Here is a 13,682-nt window from a genome sequence, read left to right as displayed (position 1 = left end):
TGCACAACTTCCATGTGTCCATTCTGTGCTAGATCTGTAGGGATAAAAGGATAAGACTACAACGCTGCTCTGAAAGAGGTCAGAGTCTAATTTTGAAGATAAGGAAAGCACACAGTAGAAGGAAGAAGAAAATAAGTTACAAAAGAGAGGTAAACACCAAATATTGTGGGAGTTCACAGGTGGAAGAGGCTGGGTATGAGAAAATCCAGAAAGCCTTCTTGGAGGAGGTGACTTCTTGTGGGTCTCAAAGGGAAAGTAGGAGTTGAAGTTTCTCTACCCCTCCTTTTCCCTTAACCTGGAGAAGGGGGCAATCCACCTCATCGTCCTTTAAGGTACACGCAGTAAGTCTTCAATATGTGAAAACGTGGACACCCCTGAAGTGAAGTGGCCATTCTAGAACCAGCACAAAGTTGGGAAACATTTCCAGAGTACATCCATTGCTCTGGCCCCTTCCCTGAAGGTTGAGTTAGACTGAGCGGCTGATGGTCCCTGACAAGTGTTCACAGCAAGGCTCCCAAGCAGGAGAGGAGTGCTCCTTGGGGCAGGAAAGGGTGGGCCACCTCACGGGACTCCCAGTCAGCAGGTCATTTCATCACTGAACAGGGCGTGAGGGTGCCGTGTTGCTTTGCTGCCCAGGAGACTGCATTGTGCAGCACCGAGCATTAGCAAGTACAGCAAAGGGGAGTGAGAAATCTTTGAACTAGGAGATAGAAACCCACATTCCTCTCAGAGTGGCTTTCTGTAGGGAGAGGTGAATTGAGTTAGTGGCAAGTTGAATCGTATAACTTGTCATCAACTTGGAGAAAGTCTAAACTCCTTCACAGCTGTCATAGTCAGCTTGGTCTGCCATAACAAAGTACCACAGACCAGGAGACTTAAACAACAGACACTTGTTTTTCTCGCAGTTTGGGAGGTTGGAAATCCAAGACCAAGGTGCTGACAGGCTTGGTTTCTGGTGAGGCCTCTCTTCCCTGGCTTGGGAAGGGCCATCTTCTCACTGTGTCCTCACATGGCCTTTCCTCAGTGCACACATGGAGAGAGAGTTTTAGTGTCTCTTCTTCTTACTATAAAGACACCAACCCTATTAGATTAGGGCCCCATCCTTTTGAACTCATTTAACCTTAATTACCTCCTTAAAGGCCCTATCTCCAAATACAGTCACAGCTGTGATTAGGGCTTCAGCACATGATTTTTGTTGGGGAAGGGGACAACACAACTCAGTCCACGACAACAGGACACACACAGTGTCTTGATCACCTGGCCTCTGCCAGCTACTTGGCACCTCTGTCCCTCCCTGGCTGGCATCCTGCTCCCTGCCTGACCCTAACCCTCACCATTTTTAAAACATTTCACACTCCTGCCAGGCCCCACGAGCTTTGTACATGCTTTCCATCTTCCTGAAATTCCTCCTTCCCTGGCTGGCTCCTGCTTTCCCTGGGGAACACCTCTTCAGGAAAGCCTTCTGACCACCCTGGTTGGCCAGGTGGCATCTGGGTTCTTCCTTAACCCCTGCCATCACTGAATTCTGATGGTTACTGTGCTTATCTGTCTCCCTGGACTCCTCACATTCAGAGCTGTGTCCATTATGTCCTCAGGGCCTAGCAGAGAATCAGTAAATATCTGTTGAGGGAACTATTAGGGACCTTTAATTCCCAGAAATTCCTGTAGACACTGACAGTTCCCTCCACAGTGGATGCTCTGCTGCCCTCCCTTGTGGGGTTACAGCCGTGGGGCCTTGTGAGCACATCGAGTGACAGGAGCCAATTCTGACCAGTAGGGCAGGGTGTGATGGCCTTCCCCTCCCCAAGAGTGAGTCCAGGCAGTGCACTCTTCCTGGTTATATGCAAACAGAATCATCTGGGTTGCATTAGCTGGCTGCACTGTAAACAGCCCTTAACAAAACTGAGGGCTGGAAAAAGTAGGAGGTAAATGGAGGGGACCTTTCCCACCCTGTGCAAGAAGACAAAGTAGGAAAAGGCTGGATGGGATCAGAGTGGAAATGGCTCCCTAGGGAGGTCTGCTCTTTCCAGGCCAGGGGTGGAGGTGAGGGGGCAGGGGGAGGTTCCGGGGCCAGGAGGCACCTCCCAAACAGGCAGCGCAGGAGTGAGGGCTGGTTCTTTGTTTGAGGACCTAAGAGGCCCTTTCTGATGGAGCGCAAGGTGCGGCGGGGACTGTCTGTGCCATCCCCCCTGAAACAAAGCCAGCTGCTCCAGTGGTGGCTCCGACTCCGCGGGAAGACGACAGTGACTGTGTCCTGAGCATTTGTGTTTGTGTGTCTGTGCTCCAAGCAGCTGGCCCCCCACGAGGCCCGGGAGCAGCGGGAGCTGAGGGCTTGCCTGCGCTGGCGTCGCCTCCAGGACGAGGTGCGGAACTCCCCGGAGGATATGCAGGTGTTGAGGTAAAGCACTACGTGATCCCGTTACCTTCCGGTCCTCCCCATCACGCTCCTCCTTTCCTGCAAGGCACGTCCAGGCCATCTCTTAAATCTGCTGTGTTTCCTTTTTAAATTAAATTGGGCTAGATTACTCATCTTCCCAGGGATGTGATTGTTATGTTTTAAGTCTTTCAGGGTGTGGGTTTGGATTTGCCTTCTGACATTTTCCTGGTGTCTCTGTTCAGGAAAAAACTAGCACAAGGCCATTTCCGGGACCAAATTCTTCATTTGAAGTTCTAATAGTTACTTTATGTGGTGGCTGTGGACTTGGAGAAGGTTAGGGTCTGGTAACCTGGCAGACAGTACCTCTTTAAAGCCAAAAGGAAAAAAAAAAACCTTTAAGAAAATATTGATTCCTAAGTGTTTAGTAGTAACAGATGTTTGTGTCAATGGGGCCTTTTGTTCCTGATGTGTCCCGGCAGGAGGCCACTCCTGTGCTGGTGGGAGGATTCTACTCTCAGCTCCTGTGTTGTATTTTCAGAGCGTTTCTTGCAGCACCGGTAGGATTACTTCTTGCCATTTTCCCATTTTTTTTGTCCCTCTGTGTTTGCTTGTTTTTTCTCCACTTCCGTAAATAGTTGTTGATCTGAAAGCTTGAGCCGCGGCCCCAGGAGCACTGTGATTGCTATGGCAACAGATGCTTTCATCCTGTCCCCTCTTGACTGGAGCCAAGCCTTTGGAATCTGCCATCAGACAGGTGGGAAGGCAGCCATCCGGGAATCACCCCTCATTTTAGATGGCAGCTCTGAAGGCCAGTCTACCGCCTGGGTAGAAGCCTGCCTGGACCCGTCCTGTTGTTGTTTGTTTTTAAATAAACACACCTCTCTGCAGGACTGCCCACTGAGGCCAAAGTCTGAGGGGAATGCCGAGCCTAGCCTGACCCCAGCGAGGCTCGCCAGTCCTTTGTGCGGCACGGCAGCGCAGGGCGTGGCCGCTCTTCCCACGGAGAAGTCCTCTCTCGCACGCTAAGCGCTGGCGTCTGCTGACTCATCCATTGTTTAGGAAAGCCGGAGCCGGGAGTCCTGTCTTCCCCACCCAGCGCCACTGTGCAAGCATCCGTTCACTCAGCCAGTGGGATGGCTACACCCACCGCCAACGTGGACAGGGTCCCTGCTCTCATGGAACTTACACGTAGCAGGGACTCTCTTGTAGGCACAGCTAGTTACAGGTGGTGAGAAGTTCTGTGAAGGGAACGCCGAGGTTTACAGTAAAGAGGCTGGGGAATGCCTCTCTGAAGAGCATCAAGGCCTGAGGCGGGAAAGGGCTTGCCATGCTGGTGCTCGAGGGGCAGAAAGGAAGGCAGTGTGGTTAGAAGGGCGGGGAGTGGCGGGCAGGAGCTCGATCATCCAGGCTTACCCTGAGCGCGATGGAAGCTGCCCCAGGGCCTTCAGCACGGAAGGATCCTTATCTGTCTTGTGCTTGCAGGCAGCAGACAGAAAGCCAGGAGAAGGGTTAGAAGGTTGTAGTAGTCCACGTTCGAGGTCCTGGTTGTGGCAGGGCGGACACAAGAAGCAGACCTATTTAAGACATGTGTTGGCAGATCTTTGGTCTGTTGAATGTGGAGAAAAGAAAATTGAAAGTGTCCAGAATGACTTCGAGGCTTTTGACCAGAGCAGCTGAGTAGACAGGTGGTGATGCCATTCGGGGAGACGGTAAAGACTTTGGGAGGGGCAGGCTTTGGAGGGAAGAATAAAGATTTCAGTTTTGCATGTGTCAAGTTTGACATGCCAAATAGATATTCAATATTGAAAACTCAGTGAGGTTTACAAGTTAGGAGCTCATTGGAGAGACTGGAACGTTCAGCCTATGGAGCCTTAAAATTCTGAGCACGTTGAAATGACCAGCTAGAGAGGAAAGTGAGAGAAGAGATTGAGAGGAAGATGAGGGGCACGTGGAGGAGCTGTGGAAATCAGTGCGGAGAAAACCCCGATGCCGGGAGTCATGGGAGTCAGGAAAGGAAATGCCGGCTGCTGCTGAGGGGTGTGTAAAAGGCGGGGAGAGAAGTGACCTTCGGGTGGACTGCATGAAAGGTGTTGGTGACCTTGACATGCAGGCATTAATTCATGAGCTGTGGAGAAGGGAGCCCGACTGAAGTGGGTAGAGGGGTGAATGGGAGGTCTGGAAGCAGAGACATTGAGTGTGGACTTTGTGAGAGATGTTGTGCCGGGAGGGGAGGGAAATGAGGATCAGGGAGGTTTGTTTTAAGGTGGCTGATGCAGGAACAAGCTTATGTGTGAGCTGTATAACTGGGCCAGTCCTGCCAGCTCTCAAGACTCAGTTTCCCCACTCTCCAAGTCTCTAAGTCCCTTTGATGCCCCCAGTTCTGTATGATCATAGACCGTCGGTTCGGGTAAGGACACTATAATTAACAGCAGTTGGTGAAACGTGTTCCCAACTTATAAGCAGTCAGATGGACCCTGAGAAGTCAGTGCACATGAGTGGAGAGCCTTGTCTCTGGGGTTCGTGGAGCTTCTGATGTCCAAGAGCTTTTCCTTTGTGTGTGGAGCCGGGAGAAGGAATACGCTATTTTTAGAACCTTGTGCTAAAAGGCTTATTATGGCATTTGTTTTTCTTTTTCTTAGTATTCAGAAATTGTGTTTGCCTAAATTTAGGCTAACCATGAAATGAGTGCATTTGAAAGATTTGTTGCCCATCAGTATGGAAAATATTGTTATCAGATGCACTTACAATGAAGAGGAAATGTTTCTGAACCTGCCCCAAATTATATAGTCTAGGTTTAGTTTATTCCCATCCCTTAGAATTCTCCCTTAAATGGGCTCAGAGAACCTAGAAATGGCTGACAGTGAAAGGAAGAACCAGAGTTGTAAAAATTTGTTCTCGGATTTTTGTTTTAGTACACAAATAAGACCTTGGGAAAGAAGTCTCTTAAAACAATACAGTAGTCAAAGATGCTATCTTTTTTCTTTCTTGCTTTTAAGATACCCCGTGGTCTTCAGATGATGGACCAAGAACAATTTAGAAGTCTTGGTTTCACGTTGCCAGAGGCAATGGAAACTTCTCCTACCCACCTTTGCAGCAACTTGCAACATGGTTGACCACTCTCTCTTTCTAAACACACTTTCTTCCCTTGGCTTCTGTGTCACACTCTCCTTGATTTCCTTCTACCTCACTGCTGGTCCTTCCCCACCTCTCCTGCTGGCTGTTTAACATCTTCACTTAGGTGACTCATGGCTTCGAAAGACCAGTTAAGGTGTCCAACATGATACAGCCAATAAAGAGCAGAGTGGGGATGGAAACAATCCTCTTTTCCTTACACCACCTCCCTGCCTCCAAAGAACTTGATATAGCATTTAGTTGCATTAAAAAAAAAAAATACTCCAGGTATCTTGAACTGTGGAAGGACATGAAGGTCGGGTTGGAAAAAGTATCCTTGGGCAGAGTATCTTTGTCTTTTTACACATGAGAGTGTGTGTCTGATTATTTCAGTCAATATAGGGAAACAGGAAAACTCAATATTGTGTTGATGATAGCTATTGGAGGGGTATTGATAAAGTGAGAAGAGAAAAATTAAAATGATGTTTGTCTCTGACTTGCTAATTTCAGTAATTTATAAGACTGCTTTCCATTTGTACCTCCCATACATCCAGTGTTGAATCATGGCTCTCATCAAATGTGTCTTAAATTGACCTGCTTGTAAGTTTCATTTGGTTAAAACAGTTCCTTGTGTTTTCCGAGGTTTCTCAGCCTTCCCTGGCTGGGGAGCCTGTAATGTGGCTGCAGGCTCCCGAGGCATAGTTTCAAAATGCTAGGGTCACATTACTGGCTCCATGCCTTTTCCCATTTGTTAATTATTAAAATGCCTTTCCCGTAGATGAGACCCCAGTGGCTCTCTCCAGACTTTCCCTCACCTCTCCCTCCGCCAGGCCTGGGCAGAACCGTTTGCCCTTCAAAGCCTGATGTGACTGCTCTTCCACTCTGCCCCGCCTGGCTGCCACCACTTCGCTCTCCCCTATTCGTTCCCCCAATCCCCCCACTCTTGTCCAGTGCAGCAGCCATGACTCTTGACAAGGAAGATGCCAGGGGGCTTCTGAAAGGCTCCCGTGCCTTTGGTCTCTAGGGTATAGCTGCGTCAGCATCTTCCCTCTAAGTGTTTTCAGTTAGTGTATCATGACAGGCCGGCGGGATGGAAGAGCTACGGTGGCGGGGTCAGAAGAAATCTCTGTTGGTTTTTATAGTTTGTGATTTATTATCACTTCCCCCTTTTTCTGGATTCATTGTTAAAGTCAAGCTCGTGCTGAGAAAAACGTTAAAATATATCACGTTGAGTAGGCGCTGACAAGCCCGGAGTCTGACGTGGCTCTTTCTAGCTGCTGCCTCCACAGTTGATACAATTCTAGAGAAATGCAGACTCTTTTCCCATCTTCCTCATGAATCCCTCAGCCCCCTGGTTCCAAAGACATCCCATAATAATAATAATAGGGAACCCCCCCCCAAGTATGTAACTCTATCTACAGCCAAAATGAAATGTGCATGCCACAAGTTCTGTGAGTTTGCACGATGCCTAAGCACTGTGTATTCCATTTAACCGGTGAGACTTTTTTCCATTAAAAGCCTATGTGTAAACCTTCTCTAGTATTCATGAAGTTTTCACCTTTAAAGTTTTTTTCCAAAATTTTTATTTCTAGTCCTTGAAGAACATAGCAATCTTTCCCACCCACATGTGGGAACGTGTCCATTCTCAGCCGCACAAGCCTGCCTCATGGAAAAGCTCCAGCCCAGAGCTTCACTGCTGGGCCTGAACACTCCCCAGAATTCTTCTTCAGTCTCCACTGGCCCTGCAGGCATAAATAAATCCCTTCACTCCTCCTTGGGCAGCTCCCTTCTCCTTGCCTACGGTATTTATTCCAGACCTTCCCCACGCTCTCTTCCTTCTCTTGCCTCCTGTCCCACAGGGAAGGTGGAGGCCACCAGCCTATTCTCCCTTTGATTCTGTAAGCACATCAGCATGCAAATCTACCCTGACCTCTCAGATGCCTGAGTGCCAACTTGTCGGTCTCAGTACAGCTAAAGACACTTTTCTGGTTCCAGAAACAGAACTAGAAATGAATGTGCCTTGATGCAGATCATAGAGCTACATATATAAGTGAGTTTTGGAACCCTCTGCCCACGAGGGAGAAGGGAAGGAGGAGCTGTACACCAAGGGAGGATGAAGCTCTCATGACTTTGGACGTGAACTGGGGTCACAAGTCTAGGGAAACTTTTTCCATTTGACATCATCTCTTCCTGGTTGCCCTACATCTCACAGTGGTAATCCCCTCTCCCACTCCCATCTGCTCACCTCCAATAGCACTGAACTCATCCCTGGTAGCACAAGTTCACACACTCATCCAAGGTAGAAACCTGGGAAACTTGTCCAATTCCTCCCTCTCCCTGGGAGGGTTTAAGCCTTCGCTATGAACTTACCTCATAAGTCTTTCTCAATTCGACGCTTCTCCACCCCTAATACCACTGTCTCTCTCTGTTTAGAGCTTAATGGCTTGCTGGCACCAATCTAATATCCTGTGACTTGTTTTTTCTACCTGTAGTCTAACCCCATCAAATCCATCTTCCTCACTGCCACTGAGGAGCTCTACTTAAAACCCATTATGATTCCGCCACCTCCTTGCTTAAAACTCTTCAAAAGTTTCCCCTTGTCTCCAGGAAAAACTTCCACAGCAGGCGAAGCCCGGCACACCATCACTCCCATTCTTCTGGTCTCTTCTCTTACCATTCTTTGCTTCACTCTCTAGCCACCCCGAATAGTTCATAGAACCCTACCGTATTAGTTTGCCAGGGCTGCCATAACAAAATTCTACAGACTGGTATGTGGCTTAAACAGCAGAAATTAATTTTCTTGCAGTTATAGAGGCTAGAGGTCCAAGATCAAGGTATCTTCTGAGGTGTTTCTCCTTGGCTTGCCGATGGCTGCCTTCTCTTTGGGTCCTCACTTGGTCTTTTCTCTGTGTGTCTGCACTCCCGCCATCTCTTTGTATGTCCTAATCTCTCCTTATAAAGACACCAACCAGATTGGATAAAGGTCCAACCTAATGGCTTCATTTTAGCTTAACTCCTTCTTACAGGCCTTATCTCCAAATGCAGTCACATCCTGAGGTACTGAGGATTAGGGCTTCAACATAAAAATTTTGGAGAGATGTAATTCAGCCCATAACATCTACTGTCTGCCTGTTCCTTCTTATCTCCTGGCCTTTTTTTCATATTGCCTCTATTTAGAACATCCTTCCTTTGTTGCATGACTCCAGATGATTCTGACTCAGCACAGGTACAACTGCCTTCCATAAGTCTCAGGTCCTACCCTGACAGGATAAGCTGGTGACCCTCCTCTCTACCCACTAAATGCTCTGCTTGTATCTCCACCCATGACCTTACTACATTATTTTATAATTATATTTAGAATGAGCCGTGTTAAATTCCCAATATTTGACTATTTTTAACCTATAAAAACAGCGTTTTCACATTGCCCAGCTTGATACATCTCTCTTCTGACCCGTCAACCTTCTGAACCTAGGGACTATGTCTTCTTTGCTTCTGTATACCACAGTGCTTGGCACTGAGTGGGTGCTTGATAAATATTGAAGAAGTGAATGCTGTAGACAGCATGATCTCTGTCCCTGAGTTTCTTTGTATATTATTCAGAGAGTTGAAATATTGGTCACGAGACAATAGATAGACAAATTCTAGGCTGCACCCTCAGAATTCAAAGAGCTGAGAGTTGAATATTGGTAAGCTTAGTTAGAAAGGGCCATTGGGAAGATGTGAGGCTTGAGCTGGGATGGTGAGAAAGAATTTCACTGAGGCTGGTAAAGCAGTGAAGAGAGAGGAACTCAATGAGCAAAGCCTGGCAGGCATAAACAGTGAATCGACTGTGGAAATGTCCATTAAGTGAGAATGGGTTTACTGAAGAGGAGAGCCGTTAAGAACCTATGAGACTGAAGGTGGACCAGGCTAAGTAATGGAGTTCCTTAGATGCCAAATTCAAGAGTTTGCGTGTGACCATCCAGGCGGTGGGGAGCTATTTTCAGTTCCAAGAATGATGTAATGCAAACGGAGTTCTGGGAAGATTACCCAGCCTTCGGGATAACACATGATCAGATAGACAAAGTGGAGAGGTCAGATAGAATTAGATGGCTGTTTCAGGAACCCAGACCTGAGATTAGAAGAACTTGGAATCCTCTTCTTGGATGGCCTAATAAGGCTTTGAATGAGTCACTTTGGAGTTATTCAAAACTGATTGAAATGTCAATACAGCTTCAAGAAGTCTTCTAATAATATGATGTAAAGCTATCCCTGATCGCAGATAAGGATCGACCCAATAAAGGAACTGGTTGAATATGTGAGCTTTGTGAAGTTCGTTATGACTTTGAACAGAGTGAAGGGCAACAGTCCCGGTGCCTTCTTGGCCAAGACCTGGTCTATTCTGCCTCATTTTAGAGAAACATCAACTGAGGATGCAGAACTGAACTCTCTCCAGGGCTTGTCAGTGTTCAGTTCTCAACGCAGGGAAAGTAGTATAGGGTTAAGCAAGCCTGGAAGACAAACTGCCTGGATTTGAGTTCAGTGCTGACTCCACTACTTGCTATGTGACTCTGAGAGTTACACGACCATACTGAGCTTTAGACTCCTCGAATGGAATGGGAATAATAACACGACAGTTTCCACTTTATAGGTGAGTGTGAGGAATAGATGCCATGAGTACGTGCAAATCATTTAGAACACATGTGTTAGGTTGAATCACAGGAAATTGCCATTCTGATGGATCTAAAATAACCGATTATCGGCAATTTCCTGTGGTTCAACCTATAGTAAATACTCAGCACATGTTAGATACTGTCATCTAGACCCTCCGGCACCTGATAAAAGTTTGCCCAACAAGTGACAGAGGCACAGGACACAGCCCCCACAGACAGCCTCACTCTGCCTCCTGGTTCATTCTGGTTTCTGTCTCTTCTTTCACTGCTGCCACCCTCCGGATGGCAACCACAGAGGCATCCTGCTCGTCTCTCTTTAACAACCAGAGCCTGGAAACACCTGCTTTTCCTCCTCACAAACTTACAATTGGCTGGAATGTTCAAAAAGTTAATTTTGCTAAGAAGTTAAGAGAATATTTTTTTAAAAGTGCAAGAGAATGCCTGGTTACAAATGAAAAGGATAGGGTTAAAAGCAAACCATCCCCCCCCCCCAAAAAAAATCTGAACGTTAAACAAAGATGCTCAGATGAATAGCTTGAGGGAAGAATTAACTTGGCAATCCTTCTAAGACTAATGGGATCCTCATACCTTCCTGGAACCTACTTCTGGTCTAATCTCTACATAAGGGCCACCCTGGTGTCCCCTCTGGCTCCACTTCCCTGGCCCCTATACAGAATCTGACTACCGCCCTGAGAAGAAAAACGTTCTTGTCTCTATGGCCTTCAAGAGTTCTAACCTGAGCTCAGACCGCTGGCACTGGCCTGTGAGTTTCCTAAATCTCTACCTCTGTATCCTGGAACTTCTGCCCTCTACCCTCCATCACTCAGGCTCGGGGTCCCCTCCACCCCATTCTCCCTGTCCATTCTTTTTTGCTGTTTGTTTTGCTTTTTTAATTTGAACCACACATGCTAGGCTGTGTAGTCTGTTTCTACCCTTTTGTGACTGGAGGCTTCTGTACCTGTGCCAGCATTTTCTGAAAAACTTGAGGGCTCTCAGCCAGCCAGAAACAGACTCTGTCCTTTCCTGTCTCAAAGGCCAGCTCCACCCCCTTGAGCTGCCCACTCAGTTCCTGTTTCCTGTTGGAGGGACACCCTCAGCTCTCACTTCTTTTACCCAGCAAAGATGACAGACATGTCCTGAATAGTTGAACTCAAATAACCCTTCCTTATTCATTTTTCTAGACCATTCTCTGGTTACTCATCACTCAGGTATTTCTAAGGGAGGGGTAGAATTCTCTTTTATAGGCCCCTAATAACATACTTACTGTACTTGGTGTTTCATTTTTTGCAATAACACTTGGTAGAGTTTTTTTTAATATAGAAAAACATAAAGAAGGAATAAAGTTGTTCATAATCACTATTTAGTTAGCCATTTTTTAAAAAATACAAGTATATCATGGGAAATTTCAGTTTAGAAAAGTATAAAATTCCATCCCCACCACCGTAGTCCTCACCCTAAGGTAATCACTGCTAGCATTTTCTTGTGAATCCTTCAGAAAATAAATTTTATAAGTATATGTGCATAGTTTTTCTGTATTGCTGCCCTGTGGGGCACTGATTCATTATAACAGTATTTGCCCGTGAAATATCTTCTTAAAAAATAATTCATCTCCATAAACCAACCTATAATAGTTCACTCCTATTTTGCTCATCCTTGGAGGATATCTCATGCCCTCAGCCAATCCTAGCACTATGTATATTACATTCTTGGCTAATGAGTGTTAGTTTCCCATTCAGAAAAAGTCTCAACCAGTGAGTACTTTCTCATGTAATCCTAAATTGACTCTGTTCTACAAATTATTTGCTTACTCCCTGTAGGTCTCCCCCATGCTCCCCAAAACTATTGTGTTTTGGCCAATAGTTTTGACCAAGAACAGCTGACAAAAATTGTGCAACTATTTGACTGAACCTGCTTCAAAGATACATAATGTCTTTAATATGTAGTAAGAAAAACTTCTTGCTACATATTAAAATCCAGTTTTATAGGGACTCCTCCCCCTTTCAAGTCAGTGGTTGAGGAGAGAAGGGATAAAAAAGAGGAATTGTATTTCTGTTAAACATTGTACTGGAGGGTCTAGCCAAGGCAATTAGGCAAGAAAGCGAAATAAAAGACATCCACGTTGGAAAGGAAGAAGTAAAACTATCTTTTTGCAGATGACATAATCTTATATATAGAAAATCCGAAGGAAGGCATCCTCCCCCAAACACTTGTTAAAACTAATAAACAAGTTCAGTAAGATTGCAAGATACAAGAGCAACATACAAAAGACAGTTGTGCTTCTTTTTTTTAATTGAATATTGTGTTAGTTTCAGGTGTACAGCAAAGTGATTCAGTTATACACACACACACACACACACACACACACACATATATACATCTATATTCTTTTTTTCTATTGTCTGCCATTTTGGTTAATTACAAGATATTGAATATAGTTCCCTGTGCTATACAATAAATCCTCTTGTTTATCTATTTTATATATGGTAGTGTGTATCTGCTAATCCTGAATTCCCAATCTATCCCTCTCCCCAACTTCCCCTTTGGTAACCATAAGTTTGTTTTCTGTGTCTGTGAGTCTCTTTCTGTTCTGTAAATAAGTTCATTTGTACTATTTTTAAGATTCCACATATAAGTAATATCATATGATGTTTGTCTTTATCTGACTTACTTCACTTAGTATGATAATCTCTAGGTCCATCCATGTTGCTGCAAATGGCATTAATTCATTCTTTGTTATGGCTGAGTAATGAATGTTCCATTGTGCGTACCACACCTTCTTTATTCATCAAGACAGTTGTGTTTCTATACACTAGCTATAAATAATCTGAAAAGGAGATTAAAAAATAAATTCATTTATAATAACATCAAAACTGATAAAATACCTAGGAATACATTTAACAAAAGAAGTGCAAAATGTATACTGGAAACTACGAAACACTGTTGAAAGAAATTAAAGAAGAACTAAATAATTGGAAGAGCATCTTGTGTTCACAAAATGGAAGACTTAGGGTCCTTAAGATGCAATCCTCCCTACACTGATCTACAGATCCAGTATAATCCCTGTTACAATTTCAGTGGCCTTGTTTTTTTTGCAAAAATGGACAAGCTGATCCTAAGATTCACATGGAAATTCAAGGGACCCAGAATAGTCAAAACAATCTTGAAGAAGAAGAACAAAGGTGGCGTACTCATACTTCTCAGTTTGAATACTTACTGCAAAGCTCCTGTACTCAGGACAACGTGGTACTGGCATAAGGACAGACATATAGATCAATGGAATAAAACTGAGAGTCTAAAAACAAACCCTTTCATTTATGGTCAGTTGGTTTTTGACAAGGGTGCCAGAACTATTCAATGGGAGAAAGAATATTCTTTTCTACAAATGTTCATGGGACAACTGGATACGCATGCAGAAGAATGAAGTTAGACCCTCTGCTTCATACCACATACAAAAATTGACTCAACATAGATCAAAGACCTAAATGTAAGAGCTAAAACTATAAAACTATTAGGAAAAAAGCCATAGCTATAAGTCTACATGA

The 13,682-nt window shown here is 45.1% G+C and overlaps 1 protein-coding gene across 18 annotated transcripts in view; it reads left to right on the top strand.

Annotated features, from left to right (window-relative positions):
• The window catches only part of AOPEP (aminopeptidase O (putative)), a 372,968-nt gene that overhangs the window by 210,537 nt on the left and 148,749 nt on the right, over positions 1-13,682 (top strand). For 14 of the 18 annotated variants that reach the window (XR_012332455.1, XR_012332454.1, XR_012332452.1 and 11 more), the window contains exon 7: positions 2,292-2,398. The exons of 3 other annotated variants lie outside the window; for them this stretch is intronic. Coding sequence is in view for 10 of the 15 variants with exons in the window: in XM_033857859.2 (XP_033713750.1) it covers positions 2,292-2,398 (107 nt within the window). In the remaining 5 variants the exon portion in view is untranslated. Of the gene's footprint in view, positions 1-2,291; positions 2,399-3,265; positions 10,812-13,682 lie in introns of those variants that run through there. One more of the 18 variants, XM_073805984.1, reaches the window with a different exon arrangement.

The sequence above is a fragment of the Tursiops truncatus genome, chromosome 6 (assembly GCF_011762595.2).
Source record: "Tursiops truncatus isolate mTurTru1 chromosome 6, mTurTru1.mat.Y, whole genome shotgun sequence".
NCBI classification, from domain to species: domain Eukaryota; kingdom Metazoa; phylum Chordata; class Mammalia; order Artiodactyla; family Delphinidae; genus Tursiops; species Tursiops truncatus.
The sequence above is the reverse complement of the archived record's forward strand: the minus strand, read 5'-3'. Positions and strand labels throughout refer to the sequence as shown.